Source organism: Ostrinia furnacalis, unplaced genomic scaffold (assembly GCF_004193835.3).
Source record: "Ostrinia furnacalis isolate ACB-3 unplaced genomic scaffold, ASM419383v2 OfSCF6681, whole genome shotgun sequence".
Lineage (NCBI taxonomy): Eukaryota > Metazoa > Arthropoda > Insecta > Lepidoptera > Crambidae > Ostrinia > Ostrinia furnacalis.
The window spans coordinates 78218-97942 of record NW_021136920.1 but is presented as its reverse complement, the minus strand read 5'-3'; the positions used below and the strand labels follow the sequence as shown (position 1 = coordinate 97942).

General features: G+C 35.8%; 1 protein-coding gene across 1 annotated transcript; it reads right to left on the bottom strand.

Annotated features, from left to right (window-relative positions):
• Positions 1-358: 358 nt before the first annotated feature.
• Positions 359-7373, bottom strand: LOC114362671 (allergen Tha p 1-like). Its single transcript, XM_028318141.1, has 3 exons — positions 7355-7373; positions 4381-4568; positions 359-1328 (listed from the first exon to the last, which is right to left on the bottom strand). Exons 2-3 carry the CDS (start codon positions 4565-4567, stop codon positions 1144-1146), a joined length of 372 nt encoding a protein of 123 aa, XP_028173942.1. The 5' UTR covers position 4568; positions 7355-7373; the 3' UTR covers positions 359-1143.
• Between the last annotated feature and the right edge of the window lie 12352 nt (positions 7374-19725).

Below are 19725 nucleotides of genomic sequence, written 5' to 3'. Positions count from 1 at the left end.
TAATAAATAAATAAATAAATAAATACAATATATCGAAATTCTGAAAGTGCTTCACGAGCTCTTTCAAAATAATGGTACCAATAACAGGTTACAGAATAAACTGGAACTATCTGAAAATTCAATGTTTCCGGCTGTAAGTACTGTATTTGATGCACAGTAGAGATACCAATTAATCAAAATACGTTTACAAATTAAGGACCTCCACCTTTTTCTGAAGTCGGTTAAAAAGTAGAGTTTAATAAAAGTCACAGTAATATCATTTTGTATCATTCATTGCTTTATATTGACTAAAAATAAGATTATTTACAAATATACACAATAAAAACACAACAAAAATATGTAGTTAACAATGTAAAAATATAAATACAAAAAACAAAAGATTAACAATTAACAAATGAGAAAGTTTATGAGTACAATTTTCATTATGTTAAACCAATTAAATATGTAAAAAAAAATTGAAAAATTTAAATAGTAAGATTAGATGACAGAAAACAACAGTCGCATACATTTTACAATGCAAAGGTAGTAAATTCTTACACAACATCAAAAAGGGAAACCATCTTCTGACAGATAAGACATAACCGATAGTTCCATTCTTTTTTCAAAGTACCAAATTGAATAATAATTTATGCCCATTAACAGTTTCAAATTATGAATCTTAAAAAACAATTGAATTAATTTTGAAGTCACACAACTGTCAAACGCAGTTTTAGAGTCAAACGTCACTTTTGAAGTTGGCGTATCTACAGTGTGTCTACTAAAGTACCTCAACTCATCGCATCATGAATGGTAACTACTTGAAAACCTTTTGAACTACTTAACTAATAACAACTTAATCATTATAAGATCACAAAAACATTTGATATCTGCTGCTGACATGTTGTTGATTTTGACAGGTCGCCCAAAACTGAAATTGACTGAAGGATTCGATTGAAATCTTTAAGCATTGATTCCATCTGGTGATTGGTACGAATATTGAGATTAAAGCAATCGAAGAAACTGCATTTATGCTTGAGTCATGAGTTACGGTACGTACCCTTGAAAGAGATTGTCCATATTAGATAGAGTTTGTCAGCAGCATCATCAAAATCAAAGGCCATATTGGTCAACATCATCGATCGTCATTGGAAATCCAGCCAAATTCTACAAGGAATTGAGTTCATTTTCGTACTTCTGCGTGTAGACTCGTTTGGGGTCATATTTCTCTACAAGTTCCTGCCAATAACCCTTCTCGTGCTGGATGAGATGCTTGATGACTCTTCGCATGCCCTCACGTTGCGCCTTGGTGCACTTCGCGCAGCCATTTTGGAGCGCTTCGGCTATGTGAGCTGCGGACAAAAAAGATGATTTAAAAACAGCGAATAACTAAAATTTACTATTATTATATAGTTTTAAATGCGAAAGTATCAGTGCCTGATGTATTTTGTAAGGATCTACTTGCATCAAATAATTATTTTTCTGTCTTTCTTTCTTTCTTTGATGCGAGAATAGAGGTTGATGAATTTTGGCATAGAGATGGATTTAACTTTACTTGAGTGAAATGCCTAAATGTCATAAATCTTAATGGAGATGGAACAAAAGATGTGTAATGTGTATGTCCTTAATTTCTTGTGTTCCCTAGTATAATATGTGGTGAGAATTAAATAATATCATGTAGGTATAGTTACATTTTTTGATCGAGAAACTCGCGATGCGTGACTCGAGAGAAGCTAATATAATCACATAAAACAAGACATTTTCGCTAAAATTAGTTCTTTAATTCCTAAATGCAAAGCTGTGTTTGCGAATTGGCAAATTGCCAAAAATACTAATTATGAAGTACATAAATACAATGTCCTCCTAATGAAGTTACCACTCCCCGTTCTTCACATGACATAATAACGTTAACATGGTGTAGATAATACAATTTCCTTGTTTTGCCAACGAAAACGACGATATTAACTTGCAACGAACAACGTACTATTACGTGTTTCACAGATACATGAAACAAGGTCTTGAAACCAGGCGTTTAACAACTGGTATATACAAAAATATTTTTCATTGGTGTTGAACCTTATCTTACGTCACTAAAGTTCAAAATATTTTGGCATTAATTCTGCCACCACCAGGTAATAGTAAAAGGCTCCAAGCTGATCCCTTATTACGACTTTTAAATTAAAACAAAAGACAGTATTAGGCAGGGCAAAATGAAACGATAAAATCTCTCACAGCTGCAGAAATGAGAGTGACATTTTTGAGAATTTACGGCGATGCGATTGTACAACCGTGATTTTGTCATACTGGAGCAATTTCACGAATTTCTTCATTTTAAGCCTTATAATTAGACACGTTAAGTTCAAAATTATTTATTTTGACTGTACCTTATTCACATGTTAGGAGGCTTCCGTGTTTAATTAGGTTTTCTTTTTGTTACTTCATTATTAGGAAAATAATTCCTACATTTATTAAGGACGCTAGCTTAGCTCTCTTTTGTAGAGCAGTTAGTAGGTAAATATCGAAGAAAAGATAAAATACAAAAATATCAATATTTTACCTAAAGATGGACTAGGCGATCTGCGTATTCTGTTATATTGGGCTCGATATTTTTTGGGAACTGCAAAGAAAGTTACAGATCTTTAGCTATAATAAAACTGTTGTTTGTAAGTATATAAAAATACTCACAAATACCATAAAAGACAAAATAGGTACTTGTGAAAATATTTTTCAGTTATAAAACGCAGACGCGTTTGCGGACAATCTGGGTAAAAGATGTAATCGATCGCTACATCAATAATTTTTTTATGAAAATTTGTGGTTATTTAAGTGGGTAGGCTTCGCCCTTCTGGCAGGGAGAACCCCACATAATTCGTGTCCTGACTGCGGCCAAATCTTTAATTTCCCTCTGATAATTTAGAGAGGGGCAATCTTCTTTAGGGGGCTGAGTGTGACAACAAGTGTGTTTACATTAAACGCGCACTTGTACAGCGCCCCTAGCGGAAACGTTCAAGAACTAAAATTTTCATACATTTTTCCAATGGTGCTCCAGACTGGGTGAACGGGCTCGTGCGGCAAACTCAACATCCTGCTTACTCAAGAGCAGAGTGAGCAGGATGACCAGCGTGCTGCGCGAGCCAATTCGCCCAGTGTGGACGCACCATAATGCGCTCACTAGTGAGGTCGTTTAATGTAAACTCACACTCAGCCCACAGACTCAGTGACCTAATAAGCCCAGCTCGTCATTAAGAGTCAACTAATACTTTGTCTAGGGGAGTTAGGTTACGGGACTATTCCCACCTCTCGTTCCCACCACTGCAACTCCTGTGTAGCCTGGATCTACAGCTTGACCGCCATAAAAACCCAACCAATGAAGGTCAAGTTTGTCCCGGGGGAAAGTTAGACTGTCATTGGATCCGCAACGAAATTAATCAGAAGAACATAGGAGTTCGAAATTAAGGTTCGACTTCCCTCCATTACTAAGCGGATGACATGTGACAAACAAAGGGAGTTAGGTTAGACTAGGTTATAATTTGACTCTTACACTTAAGCTCCCGTCCCTCAGACGTGCAGCCGCCCTTGTTCAACATGCACTTGATGTAGGCCACCGTCAGCAGCTTGTTGGCCAGTACGTCATCAAGGTTGACGGTGTCGTAGCGGTCCATACTTACAATAGTAGTGGATTCACCGCATAGATTAAAGCTGTCCACGAATACTTTGTCCATGGGAGTTAGGTTAGGTTATAATTTGACTCTTACACTTAAGCTCCCGTCCCTCAGACGTGCAGCCGCCCTTGTTCAACATGCACTTGATGTAGGCCACCGTCAGCAGCTTGTTGGCCAGTACGTCATCAAGGTTGACGGTGTCGTAGCGGTCCATACTTACAATAGTAGTGGATTCACCGCATAGATTAAAGCTGTCCACGAATACTTTGTCCATGGGAGTTAGGTTAGGTTATAATTTGACTCTTACACTTAAGCTCGCGGCCCTCAGACGTGCAGCCGCCCTTGTCCAGCATGCACTTGATGTAGGCCACCGTCAGCCGCTTGTTGGCCAGTACATCATCAAGGTTGACGGTGTCGTAGCGGTCCATACTTGTGATAGTAGTGGATACACCGCATAGTTTAAAGCTGTCAACGAATACTTTGTCCATGGGAGTTAGGTTAGGTTAGGTTATAATTTGACTGCTCACACTTAAGCTCCCGGCCCTCAGACGTGCAGCCGCCCTTGTCCAGCATACACTTGATGTAGGCCACCGTCAGCCGCTTGTTGGCCAGTACGTCATCAAGGTTGACGGTGTCGTAGCGGTCCATACTTACAATAGTAGTGGATTCACCGCATAGATTAAAGTTGTCCACGAATACTTTGTCCATGGGAGTTAGGTTAGGTTATAATTTGACTGCTCACACTTAAGCTCCCGGCCCTCAGACGTGCAGCCGCCCTTGTCCAGCATACACTTGATGTAGGCCACCGTCAGCCGCTTGTTGGCCAGTACGTCATCAAGGTTGACGGTGTCGTAGCGGTCGGTGTAGACTTGCGCGCGCGCACAGCACGCGAGCGCGGTGAGCGCGATGGCGAATAATAGGGTCTTCATGCTGTAAAAGAAATAGTTATAAGATTATGTTTTTGTTTGCAAAAAAGGCAGATATTTGACCGCAATCAGTCACAGTCTAGATTTTTATTTTTATGAAGATATGGGCTGCTCTTGATAACAGTCTCACTCGAGGGGTGCAGATGCGATCTATGACGGAGCGGGCTTGCCCAGAAACTGTCTATTCACTCGTGGCTTGAAGACTTTTACCATGAAGGCCCTGGGGTTGTTAACTTCGGGGACAGAAAAACTGGTGGAAAGTCCAGTTTTTTGCATTACAAAATTGTAACGATATATGAAACAAATTGCATATTATTTCGAACAAACAAATGAATTCTAGAATAAAATAAAACTGACATGATGTTTTATTTTCCCGCCAATAAGTTCGTAATTGAAGTTTATTTATTTATTGACGAGTCTTATTTTCTTTTGTTTTTTGTTACAGGTAAGGACAGTGTGCATCCAAAGGAAAAATGTGATAAGTGAAATATTTATAGGATAAGAATTATTTTTAATAGTCAAAAGGTGTCAACGTCGAATTTGTAAATTAAGGTGATGCCAGTTTTTTTCAATTACATCTTAAATTTGAGCTTAATAATTAAGCAGAAACGTGAAGAATAACATAAAGGAAAGCGGGAGTGTTAGCTTTTCCGACTGCCCGTCAGGTTGACAGATGATTGGCATAATATTACTTGCTTTTTGTTGTTTTAAAAAATATTTAGGCCAAGTAATTTTTCGTCTGAATTTATAAATGAAAACGGAATATTTCCTTCGCGCTTTACCTATGCTTGGTTTTTGAAAGGATTTTTAAATGAATCTACAATCATTATAAAATAAAAAATAGAAATTGAAAGTCTGTGGCTTGGTCTTTATTTTGAAGTTAAATTAATGGCTGAATTGATTCTGAATATTGAACTTGAGTCATAATTCAATTAACAATTAACTTTTGGGCGATGGAGAACATGAACTGAAGAGACATAAAAGAACCAGAAATATTTTAATCTTATAATACATTTATTCATAAGTTGAACGTGTAAATAAACTCGTAAGTTTGTGGTATACACCTACATGTCAATCTAACTGATAGAACAGTATTATTTAATGACCCTTTAGGGCTTAGGGATTAGTTACCTAGACAAGGTTGACTTTAGTCCATTTGAGCCTCGGGACTATCAAGATTAATGGCTTAATGGCTGGTAGTTTAACGCTAAGGAATACCTAATGAAAAGGCACATCAATGATCCAATATAAATATCTAAAACAATAATATATTTTAACCGCGAGTAAGTAGGTATGTCCTTTTAATTTACGATTAGGTTATGATGGGACTGACATACTCTGAAAAATCCCTAAATTAACAAATAGAAAAAAAGAATGTCCTTTCGTTCATACGTTTCATCCAAATGACGTCCACTGCTGGACAAAGGCCTCCCCCAAGGACTTCCACAATGACCGGTCCTGCGCTCTGAAGTGTAAAAAAGAGATAATAGAAAAAAAAATGGTTTCCAGAACGATTTTAATCATAACTTTTTAGATATTTCCATTTCAAGATGAAAGAAGTTATTACGGCTTATGCAATTGCACCTCAAGGTGCCTCAAGGCTCTTTGCAGATAGCCCAGATCGTTTGTACCATACAGTAATGTATATTAATACCACAAACGAATGTTTTGTTACTAAACATACTTATAAAGCGCCTAAAATTTCAAACGATGTTTTATCCAAAACACATCGAAAGTATTTCATCCAAATAGGCTTTTAAAACCTCTTTTATAAGACAGTTAATCGTCTAACACACACCCCACACCTTAAGTTAATTCAATTTCACCTCAAGGTTCAACTGTGAATACAAATCAAATCGCTTCTTCAGTACTTAGGCCCTTTCCAAGGCGCTTATAAACGTCCCAAATATACAGGGTGGAAACGTTAAGTGATCTCACTTGATTATTTCTAAACTATACAAGATATCGAAAAACTGATTACTGATTCTGAAAGTGCTTCACGAGCTCTATCCAACGGTACCAATAATAGGTTACAAAATAAACTGGATGCATCCGAAAATTCAATGTTTCCAGCTTTCATACATTTAGTATACTTAGCCACAGTCATGGCACTCATGCCTTGATAATAATATAGCAAGTAAAGCCTAAAACCAATGTATTCAAAGAATAATTTTAAATAAGAATGCAATTTACGAGTTCATTTTAAGTGTTTATTATTTAATAATAAAACTTAATACTTTTAATATTGTTTGGCTGGCATACATTTAGTATGGAGGCTGGAAACATTTAATTTTTGGATAGATCCAGTTAATTCTGTAACCTATTATTGGTACCGTTGGATAGAGCTAGTGAAGCACTTTCAGAATCAGTAACCAGCAACGATATCTTGTATAGTTTAGAAATGATCGAATGAGATCACTTATCGTTTCCACCCTGTACATAGCTTACCCTACCACCACTTCGGGACAACATATGGGCTGGTGCTGAGAAGTGGCGGAAGAAAGTCAGTAACCATGTCAGCCTCTTTTTCAATTTTATTTCATCATTAAGTTCAGGTTAAAGAAAATCACAAAATACAGTCTAAAAGTTGTATCGTTGAGTTAAACGAAACTGAAACGTGTTCGCAATCACAAAAACGTTATTCCTGTCCATAGACTCAAAGATTACCATATTCCAAGAAACCATCATCATCTTTTAGCAGTACGACGTAAGCCCGGTATAAATTTTAATTAATTTTAATCCTACTTTGCGACTGTTTACTCCAAACTTAAGAGACGACCAAAGACTTACTTGAAAGTTATTAAATCCAACAAAGAAATACACCTAATACCACCAGAGAATCTATAATACTGAGGAAAGTGGAACAATGATAGCCTTTTATAACTGCCTGAGATCCTGACCCAGTCTGTTGTTCTTATTGCATAAATTTTCTTTTTAACACGACTCGGGTTATTGGATGATTTTTCCTTAGAGTTAAGATGAGTGTACACGGTCATGTCTCTTTGACATAACATGACATTGACATCGAACGTCACGACCATCTATGAGTGTGATGTGAATTGGCGTTAAAAAGAGAGATCAAAATTAAATTAAATTTTCCATAATTGTTTATAAACAATTTCATTTAAAAGCGGTAGGTTCATTAAAGCAATACAAGTATGGGCGTTTTGACAGTAATGACTTAAGATTTTTGCTTCACTTTTGACGAAGCGTTTGTATGAAGACTATTCATTTAGGCTTTATTAATCTAAGTCTATACTTCCATCCATCCATTGACCACAAATTATTGGCCGTTCAAACTCAGAAATTACTCCAAAGCAAACGCGCTGGTGTGTACTCTGCCCAACATTGGCATTTCCTTCTTGAAAAATCTAAAATCTCCCAAAGGTCACGTACAAATTTAATTTTGTTTGTATTCTTTGTAGATCCACCGCTTCGTTGAAGCGTATTGGAAACGCATTCCCCAGATTAAACTCTAAAATGTGATTAAAATACTTAGTTATATTGGATTCGTTGGGAAATTTCCTCAATGTTTTGTATTTTATTTTTTTGTATCTAATTAGTGACTATCATCGCTAAGTCCATCCATACCTCTAATCATGAAAATATTGAATGAGTTAAGGGGCACCGCATACCGCCTGCAATTGTTACTTAATTAAAGGATAGTTAATTCCATGCCGTTAATTTTGTCATATTGTGGAAATCTATTCTACAGCATATTGCAGGTGAAGTGATTAATTTGCTGGACATTTTTTCAGCACAGTTTAAAATCCGAATCATTAACATCATACTTAACTTTGTTAAAATGTTGGTTCATCAAATCTATTGGTCAATTCGGCATTATTGTCTGTTACTTGGATACTTGAAGAAGTTTGACCCATTGGTTGCTGTTCTAGGTACTATACATATAACCGCCATCTTGTTTATTAAGGCCTTACTGAAAAATCGCGTGCGACCTTCGTAAACTTATCAACGGTCATCAGCTCAATTGATTCATCATAGTAACTTCATTAAGAGGTTCATTCATTCATTATTCGTTTCTGTAATACAGTCATGGAGGTGGTAAGTTATTTTTAATTATCGTAACATGCTTTTAGTCACCAATAAATCTCAAGGGTGGACGTCGTAGGGCATGACCTAGAAGTGTTATTGGAAGGTCATCAGAAATAATGGGAACTTTGACTTTGGAATATTTGGAGGGTTATGGAAGAGAGGTTTTGCCAAGAACGAAAAGGCTTACTTTAAAACTAAATATTTCATCCATTAGTTTTTTCTCGTGTAGTGCCGCTCTCATGGTCGGCTGTATTGTACGTATCTTAAAGGCTTGAGAAGTTGAGATGTTCTAAGTGCACTTTGTTGATATTTGTATTAGATTCTCTGTAGTCTCATACGTTGTATTAGATTCTCTGTAGTCTCATACGGAACACACTCACCAATGTGAATATAACTTTAAACATAACAAAATTAGGTACGGCGGCTTATAAAAGTGGCATTTTTTCTACATTATGTGGTTGTTTCGCAGTATAATACACAAAGTCTGGCAGAGTGCCTCATGTCGAGCTTTAAGCCATCTGCGACCAACAGCGCTGCACATTTTAAAAATAGGTCGCAATAAAAATAAATGTAGAAGCGATTCCATCGAAAAGTTGAATTCTCCTAATGGTAACATTACAATTAGGGATTGCAATCCGGTATCATTTTCAATCCGGCCGGATTTCACCGGATTGACGCTAATCCGGCCGGATCCGGACGGATTGCAAAGTACCTTGGTCTAGTATTTAGTGATTTTTAGTTTTGATAATAGTACATAAAAAGAAAAAGGAAATACGTATTTATGCAAAATAAAGTCACTTTTATTGAATGATCAAACGAACTTACCAAGTGAAGTTCGATCTAAATTATCCTGTTTTCGCCGAAGAGATTTATTTTACCATGTAGTACCCCTGTACGACAACCCAATCCGCACACAATATTCAGCGTAGTAGTAGTAAAAAACAAAAGAGCGGGCAACCCCACCCCTACCACGCTGTGGGCTCGGTGTCCGAGCGGTCTCATTATATTTAGAGAAGAGATGACATTGACGTTTACCTCCAGGGAAGAAGATATAGAAATCTTCGGGTTGGGAGGGACCTTAAATCTCTTCGGCGAAAACAGGATAATTTAGATCGAACTTCACTTGGTAAGTTCGTTTGATCATTCAATTATCCTGCTTTCGCCTCCGAGATTTATTTTACCATGTAGATGTTTAGAGCATGGATCAATGTCCATGTTAAATGGTTAAGAGAGTAAATGTCAATGTACTAAATACATAATAAAGCAATATTTTTGTATTATAATCGTATTGCATCACTTATTCATAACAATAACAAGTATCACGGTCTCAACAAGATTTTGTTCATTATAGAGTATTATTATATACATTTATTTGTACTTCTATTAACTGTTAAGTACGACTACTGATTGTAAAAAGTTGCCAAGACAGTTGACAGAGCATCCTGTCTATCCAGCACACTGGCTAATTGTATCAACGTTGACAGCGGCGCAAACCGCAGGCAATACTGCCGCGTGTCGCGTGCTGTGTGGGCCGAACACCCTCGTGTCGACACTCCTTTCCTATATTTATCCAGTTTCATCTCAGAACTGAGCTTGACGACGGTAGTGGTTAACACCGAATCGATCACAGTGACTGCAAAGCTAACACTCTGATTGTTGTAAAACATAAGCTCACTTGCATTTTAATTAATAAATAAATAATGTGGTTAATTAAAACTTATTAATTTATTTGGATACAGTTTGACCAGTATTCCAAAACAGTATTAATTTGGATTCCAAGTAACACTGTTGCGAGGAAAAAGTTTGGTTTCTATTTAATAGCACCTTTTAATAGCAATCTTTTGATTCTTGAAACCTGACCTATAAATTATATTATTTATTTAAATAATTATATATTTCAATAAATTATATGATTTCACTAACGATATTGCTAAGCGGTGGTTATTTAATGTTATTATAGGATGCACCCGACTTTAGAATATGCTAAGAAAATAGAGTAAGGTAGGTACAATGATGTAATTGAGCATTGTAAAAATATTTATTTGTCAGTCATTTAGTGTAGTGGTTTCAAAACGGACTACTATGCCGAGAGGTCCCGGGTTCGATCCCCGGCCGGGCAGAAATTGAATTGATACATTTTAATTTCTGTGATGGGTCTAGGTGTTACTATGTATAATATGTACTTATGTATATAAAAACGGTATTTAAGTATGTTTATATCCGTTGTCTAGGACCCATAGCTTTGCTCAGTGTTTGGGACTAGGAGCGTAGTGTAAAATGTCGAAGGAAGGATATTTATTTATTATTTGCGGAGTGTATAGCGGAGTCTGGTACGTTTTGTTTGATCCACGACTGCCAAATACAAAACTTACTGCAAAGGAAAGGTAAGCTTAAATGGGCAATATGGTACTACTGATGTACCTGTTGCCCCAGCATTCTATTTTTTTTTTTTTTTAATTATTATTATTATTTTTTTTTTTTTTTTTATTTATTTATTTTTTAGTGAAAAAACGTATTAACGTCTAAAAAAAAAAGGGTGCCATTCTAAGGCGAATTAATTGGAATTAATTCATGTTAATCGTGTAGAAATCTCTACGCCAGACGATAAAATATGAATTATGACTAAATATCAAACAAAGTTCAAGAAACAAAAAATAGGTTTATGTCATGTACAGAAACCAAAGCGTCTAACATTTTCTGAGACAATATTAAACCAAGTTCCTACTCCGTGTCTTTATTCAGACACCTTGATTCAGTCAGCTTCAGTATTATGACTGTGATGATTGAATTTTTATAATCATGCTAAGAAAAAATAACAAAATACTAATTCTCAATTTATACTTCATAGAAAGGGAAGAAAGACTCATTCATTATTATGAGTTTGTGGCAGCGTTATCAATTCGTAAAATAAAATCGCATTATTTTTTGGTATTATTAAAAAATGTCCTTAATCTAAACTAAAGGTTACAAGTAGTGGTAGTACTGGTAGGTACCTACATAATACATAGTTTATTTTATGTGGTTGATTCGTTCTTTGACTGACCAAAGTCCACTAGTCCGGTTGTTATTACAAGCGGCCCGATTTATTTTTTGATGCGTCAATAATTTTCTATTACATTGATTACAATGTAATTATTATTGTGTTATATTTATAAAGGCATAGTTATTATCGCTTTAACGCATAATAAGATACTTTGCTTGTCTAAAAGATTTAGCAAGATAAGAAATGATTCAATGTATTTCATGATGTCGCATCTCTTCTTATGAGAATTCTAACGTTATACATAAATAGTTTATACGAACCAATTGTAAAACAGTACATGGAGTTAAAACTGACCTTTTTTTTTTTTTTTTTTAAATAAATAATAATAATGATGATGAAGCCTTACTTTGTAAGACTATCAATAGTATTATTAGCATTAATCATACATTGATTAGTAGGTACAAACCTACATAATAATGTTTTTCCAATACAAGAAAAAAATGACGTCATCTTAAGTACCGATACCGATACAGTTTAAGGAAGCTCTTAGATTTTATCTATTATTTATAGATACAAGCTGGTGAGACGTCATGAATAAAAAAATAAACTTTGTAAAAATATCAGGGCTAAAGAAAGGCCGCAAAGAGACAAACAAAAATGTTGCCTGTTTGTTCAGATACAAAACAAGCATCCGTTAAAATAAGACCATAATTCTATTTGCTTTTCAGTGGCTATCGTGTTTATGTAATAAACATATTATATTAGTAATAAGTTTCTTTAAACCATAAATGAATCTTTTGTTAAAAGTTTAATTGCGGTTAAAATATCATCCCTTTTGAAGTGCTTAAACCACATAAACTTTGTTTAGCATCTTATATAAACGCTATCTAAGTCCACCATCTAGGAACATTTTTTTTTTTTTTTTAACAAGTGGGTAATCTCAGAATGTACTCGTGTTGACGGATGCGATTAAGAATATTCTTAATATCAACGTCTCTGCGCCGACGTGTATAATTATTTGTTTGTATAATTAATTATGTTTACTCGCATGGTTATGATGATTATGAAAAAAATCATCTGGGTTCGATTCGGGAATCGAATAGGTATCTCGGTACAATAAATTCTGTAACCGGATAATATGTACATTGCATTTAAAATAAAAATATTTTAAGCGGCCAGCACATACCTGTACATAGATGGCGCGTCGTCTAGGGACGCGGGTTACCTTGGTGTTCTGGTCGGTCTTTAATGGCGCTTCCCGCGTTGCGCTGGCAGCGCTGGGCATGCGGCGGCGGCGGCGCGGCGCTGCGGCGTAAATAAAGGCGCCTGCGCTTGTGGAAGGCGGCGTGGTTGCGCCGCGGGCGGGTGATAGGTCTTAGCCCATCATACCATACAGCAGGGCGTAGCTTGTCGGTACGGCCTCTGTATAAAGCCTCGATTCACACAGTTATGCGAACGGCTAAAGCTTAATTATATATTCAGTGCAGCAGCCTGGATTAGTTGTCATATCAAATAAATACCTCTTTTCCCGTTTTAGAGGATTATAATGAGTTATAGTTGTCGACCGTCGATGTAATTGGTCGACCGACCGGAAATGTAGAAAGATCTTTGTAAGTTTCCAACAAAAAAAATGTGAGACTGATAAGTACTCAAAATCACAATGTCAGTTAATATGAGTCGTTGCATAGAAAAAACGACATATTGTCATACTTCATATATAAAGTAGGCATTTATTTCCACTTCGACTCGGTTCGGTCAACAAACCGGCCTAAGGTTTATTTAGGATCTTTTATTCTGACCTTATAATAGCAAGTAATGAATCTACATAAATGCACTTTGAATTTTGATCTGATACTTATTTCTTTCTTACTAGCCTTTGTATTTAGACCAATATCGATTGGTGTAATGTATAAAAATACAAAACAACAAAATTATTCAGTTACCCTTTGTAGCATTGAACAATGTGTATGGCCACAGGGTCATCGGTCGTTATAAAAGCAGGCGGAGGCTCGACTGGGGCGAGTGCGTCCGCGGCGCCGGGTCATCAGGCTCCAAGACGGTTGATGGTTCATAAGGTGTAAGGCCAAGAAGGCAAGCTCTTAATGTGGGTAGTTTCGTACAAACGCAACATTTTTCTGTATGAGCTCATTATGTTCTGTTTTTACGGCTTTTTAAAATGGCCGAAAAGAAGATACTTAACTCGTAAAAGTGAATAATATTACAATACCTGGCTATCTCGGTAGTTAATATCTCGTTTTTACTCGCTAGAGCAAAAAACGGCTACTGGTTAAAAAATAACCGAACATAAAGTGGCTGCTGGTTAATATCTCGTATTAACGCTACTGGTTAAAAAATGACCCGCAAAAATGACCGAATATAAAGTGGTTGCTGGTTAATATCTCGTATTAACTCGCTAGAGCAGAAAATGGCTACTGGGTAACATCTCGCATTACCTCGGAGAAAAAAATGGCTACTGGGTAACATCTCGCATTACCTCGGAGCAAAAGAATGGCTACTGGGTAACATCTCGCATTACCTCGGAGCAAAAAAATGGCTACTGGTTAACATCGCGCGTTAACTTGGAGCTAAAAATGGGTCAAAGTTACGCGTCGTGTCACAACGCTTATAATAAAAATGTACGAGCACTTGCACAAAATAGTTGTTAAAACCAACCTTGTGTTGGGTCTAATTCTCGTCACTACACTGCACAACTTAAAATAATTACGTTTTTTGTCGGTAAAAACGTCCTGGTGACGTCACTTAAGCATTTTTCTTATACTGCGTGCGGTCGTTGCGCGTGCGCACAAAGGAATGAGACCGCTCGGACACCGAGCCCACAGCGTGGTAGGGGTGGGGTTGCCCGCTCTTTTGTTTTTTACTACTACTACGCTGAATATTGTGTGCGGATTGGGTTGTCGTACAGGGGTACTACATGGTAAAATAAATCTCGGAGGCGAAAGCAGGATAATTTATATTTTTCGGTATTAATTGTAATTTTTGGTAAGTACTAATTTGTACTAATAAAATTATGAAAATTCTAAATAATAAAGTTAGTAATCAGTCTGACTCTCACTTATTGCTGTATGTAAGTATCTGAAAGTACTTAAGTAATAATACTATTAAACTCTTATTAATAATCTAGGTACACAGACTTAAATCAACAAAACAGTCTTTTAAATTTGTACTTATAAATTCAACTTCAGTTCTTCAGTTTTTTTTTGTTCTTAGAAACAATCTGACTCCTAAGAAACAATAAAACAAGAAGCATTTATTTTTTGCAAAGGAAAATACAATGTAGTGTCGCGGCACGTCTAGCGATCTGGCAAATGCGCGCGCGCTCGACTTTCCCAGTTCACGTTCGCGTATTTTTTGCTTTACCGGATCCGCCACCGGATCCGGCGCCGACTCACCGGATCCGGTAGGTCCAAAAACACACCGGATCCGCCGGATTACCGGATCCGCCGGACCGGATTGCAATCCCTAATTACAATAGTCTTTTGGTACCATCAAGATTAAGGCTGAGTTTCACCACCTAACTTTGACCGTGACTTTGACGATAACCGGTGCCTTTTGTATGGAGTTTGACAGATTTTTGACGTTTGTCAAAGTTAAAGTAAGATGGTGCAACCCAGCCTTAAAGAAGTTCCGTTAACATTTTACTCAGTTTGTTATTTTCATTTTAACCGGGTCCATTTTAGCACTTTACGTCCAATAACGTTATTCGTGTCACTAGAGGTTTGGATAGGGCACTGCTATCTCGGATTCCATGATATAACTTCCCGTTCGCACACACGCTGCAGTAAATTACTTCTTTTTATACTTTTACTGAATTTTGCAGAAATCTGTTTTGTTATTTTGACTGAGGCTGGGTTGCATCATCTTACTTTAACTATAACAAACGTAAAAAAACTGTCAAACTCCATACAATATCTCCGGTTATCGTTATAATTACGGTTAAAGTTAGGTGGTGCAACTCAGCCTCATGCCAGCTCAGCGTTTTCACCATCAATCTCTAATGTTTAAGTGTGAAATGGGACTATCCCACGATTCTGAAACTACCATCTGACTATCTAGTGATAAAGTGAGCGCGAGGTGATGACTGTTAATTATTATGGTAACAAACAACAATAATAATATGATTTACCATTATTTAAGGTCCATTAAGATATTATTTGTCTCCTAACTTGTGATGAGGAAAAGTAGAGAGAGGTTGACTCTTTCAATAACAGAATATTTTACTACAGTCTATTCTTTTTGTTGCATTCGCAGCTGACGTCATACTTTACTCATTGTACCCCAATTGTTTGGTATACAAGTTCGTAATCAGACCAAATATTCTAGAGGGCGTGTAGAGTAACAGATGTTTGGTGTAATGAACAACAACCTTTTTGCTGATTAATTTAAGGTGTAGTTACACTTGGCACAATTTAGATTAGAAGTTCTTAAATTAAATTCAGGTATTTTTGTTGGCAATTCCATCAATTTGGTACAGTTTTTTTGAGGTAACTAACACAGTATATATATGAGCTAAAGCAGTACGGAAGCTTAGCCCTTTCGGCGAGTTAAATACCTACACTTCAACTGAGTGTTAGGGTTGGCACTCTTAATCTTTATAAAATTAATAAGGTTCTTACTTACTTATTTATTATAACGTTTATTTAGGTTTTTTATTATCAAATAACTAATGGAATAAATTAATTGACTAAGTACTTAACAAAAAAATAAAACGTTAATTAGGTTCTAATAATGATCGAATACATAATCGAATAAATTGATTAAGTACTATTAGAGGCCGGTAGAAGATCTATTCTCATAAATAAAATACCGGATACTTACTTTCACATACCTATTGCCTCATTTTAAATACAGTTCATCACTTAGTACAAAAGCGTGCGGAGCAAATTACTTTATCAAATAGAACACATTGTTAAAAAGCGTAATTACGTAATTTAAAAAGAACTATTACAAAATCATAAATGTAAGCACTTTACTTAAAAAGTAATATTTAATCATTTTTACAATTCAGAATTATTACGAAGTTGAAAGTTCTGGTTTTGAAGATGCCGAGTTCAAGCAGCCGTATACTACGTAATACACATACACTCGTAGCATGTTTTTAAAAATACAGCGGACAGTGCATGCAATAAAATTATTACTTAAAACCAGGGTTCGAGGATATATATCAAGGGATATATATCTTGATATATATCGGATATATATCCGATATATATCAAGCCGGTTTTAATGATATATATCAACTTTTAAAATTTGTTACTGTATTTGTACTTTTTGACATAAGATTTTTATTTTTTTAGTTCATTTTGCCGTATTTCAAAGAAATTTTATGTTTTTGCTTTATTTCTCTGATTTTAAGTTTTAAAAACATTAAAAACATGTTTATGTAACACTTATGCAATAGTATTCATGAATAATACAATAAAATAATAGTATGGCTTTCATACAAAATTGATATATATCAAAGTTGATATATATCCGATATATATCATAAATATCCGATATTTTGATATTTATAATAAATATCGGATATTTTCGAACCCTGCTTAAAACACAACGCGCGCGACACTCGCGACGGATGGACTGCGAGGTTCGCTTAGAGCTCGTGTAAAGCGTGCGTCTGTGTGCGTGAGTCTGATTTCGAGCGTTTGTATGAAGCTTCCGTACTGTTTGATTTATCTACTGTGTAACTAAGATCCAAAATTCTTCAAAATTGTTTTAGCGGCTTAACTTAAAAAACAAAAAAGTTAATCACTACAACAAAATTGAAGGAAAACTTCGACAGTTAATTTCGACAAAAACATTCTAATTTCGTTACAATTAAATGAAACTTAACACAAAGTTCGTTTTTATGAATGAAACTCTTTTACGATGGAATTAATGAAGTCTAATTACTCTTCGCAAATCTTTGCGACTTTAAATTTGGAAGAATGCCAAAGCAAAGTTGGGAAAAATTAGGGGAACAAAAGCTCGGTACTAAGTAAGGCTGGTTACACAGTTACTATTAAATAATGTAAAAATGTCCGCTTATGGTTCCCATCTCTGCGAAGAGGTTATAGCTTGACCGCCATCAAAACCCGGTAAAGGTAAGTTACTAAGTTAGACCCGGGGGACAACTTAATAAATAGCATAATAGGACCCTCGACTAAATCGATTAGTTAATAATAGGAGTTCGAATCGAAAGTAGGATATGACTACAGGCAGTAACGGCAACGTCAGATATTGAACGCATATTGAAACCGGACCTTTTCAAGGCGAGAGTGAATAGGCACTTACAGGGCAGATATGTACCATCCTAGACTGCAACTCACTTAACATCAGGTGCGAATTGCGATTGCGGTCAAATACCTGCCTTGTCTTGCATAAAAAAAATAGAAAGATAATATGACATCATTCATAGAATAGGCAGTGTTAGCAGTTTTTGTTGTATGTAGTTATATTGTAGTTGTCGCAGTCAACTAACGTTATAAGAGAGCTTTTTGATAAAGATATACAAGAAGTGAGTAAAATCCTCAAATGTACATTGAATACTCAATACTAATCACCAAATTAATACAAAAGGTCTTCTATTAGGTATATTATCTCCGCAAAAATACTTTCATCATATTTTTTTGTTTTTGTTTACAAACAAAACTAATTACCGTTTCCCCATTCAATCAATTAGATGACTTCTCAAATATCCATCACTTCGGCTACAAAGGGTTTAGCAGATCGAGTTACAGTGTTGTTCGTCGAGTAAAACAACAGTAAAGTAGCGGAATTAATCGGATATCAGCCTTAAGGCTCGCTACACAAGAACGCTCGGAAACAATCCGGGTATTATCCGGATTTCCGGATTTATCCGTCACTTTTGGGTAATGTCGTTGTGTTAATAAAAAATACTCAAATGCGAAAGTAACTCTGTCTGTCTTGCTTTCACGCCTAAACCACTGAACCGATTTTGATTAAATTTGGCACAGAGATAGTTTGAGTCCCGGGAAAGGACATAGGATAGTTTTTATCCCGGTTTTTGAAACAGGAACGCGCGCGATAAAGATTTTCTGTGACAGACAAAATTTCACGCGGGCGAAGCCGCGGGCGGAAAGCTAGTTCATAATAACGCAAACAGCTTAATAAACCTATTTTAACTATTGCACTGTTCTATCTCGTTCCTACTTGTGAGAAAGTGACAAAACAGTGCAATATTTAAAATAGGTTTATTATGCTGTTTGATTTGTTATGAATTAAGGTGTTAGTCTTTGCAAAATATTTGATCACAGAAACAATATTTCTGTAATTAAATATTTTATCACTAATGTATGTATTTTGTTTAAGTGTGAAAGAAGAACGGTCACGCCCCATACAAAAAAAACCCAGACCCGACAGAAACGAGACATACCTCAGTTTTTTTGTCATGTCTTAATTAGTTAAATTATATATTTTTTATATTCGAAATCTATGTATAACACCAAAATATTGCCCATTGTTTTTGTTCAGGCGTCATACAAAAACTAATACAAAATGCCTATTTATCACCAAAATTGGTAAATGTATGTACCTAAATAGCTGCTATGGAATGTATCTAGGTGACCTGGAGATACAGCCGGATTATACAGGGTGGAAACGAGAAGTTACAAAATCCAAAAATTCAATGTTACCAACTTCCATAATCTGTAACCTATTATTGGTACCATTTGAAAGAGCTCGTGAAGCACTTTCAGAATCAGTAACTAGTTTTTCGATATCTTGTATAGTTTAGAAATAATCGAGTGAGATCACTTATCGTTCCATATGTATAACCACCCTGTATAATCCGGCTGTATCTCCAGGTCACCTAGATACATTCCATAGCAGCTGTAATAGACATTTAGGTACATACATTTACCAATTTTGGTGATAAATAGGCATTTTGTATTAGTTTTTGTATGACGCCTGAACAAAAACAATGGGCAATATTTTGGTGTTATACATAGATTTCGAATATAAAAAATATATAATTTAACTAATTAAGACATGACAAAAAAACTGAGGTATGTCTCGTTTCTGTCGGGTCTGGGTTTTTTTTGTATGGGGCGTGACCGTTCTTCTTTCACACTTAAACAAAATACATACATTAGTGATAAAATATTTA

Coding starts and splice junctions, on each gene's coding strand:
- LOC114362671 (XM_028318141.1), bottom strand. CDS start 4,567: ATGAAGACCCTATTATTCGCCATCGCGCTCACCGCGCTCGCGTGCTGT. Junction 1,329..4,380: donor TGAGGGCCGGGAGCTTAAGT/GTGAGCAGTCAA, acceptor TTTTGTCCGCAG/CTCACATAGCCGAAGCGCTC.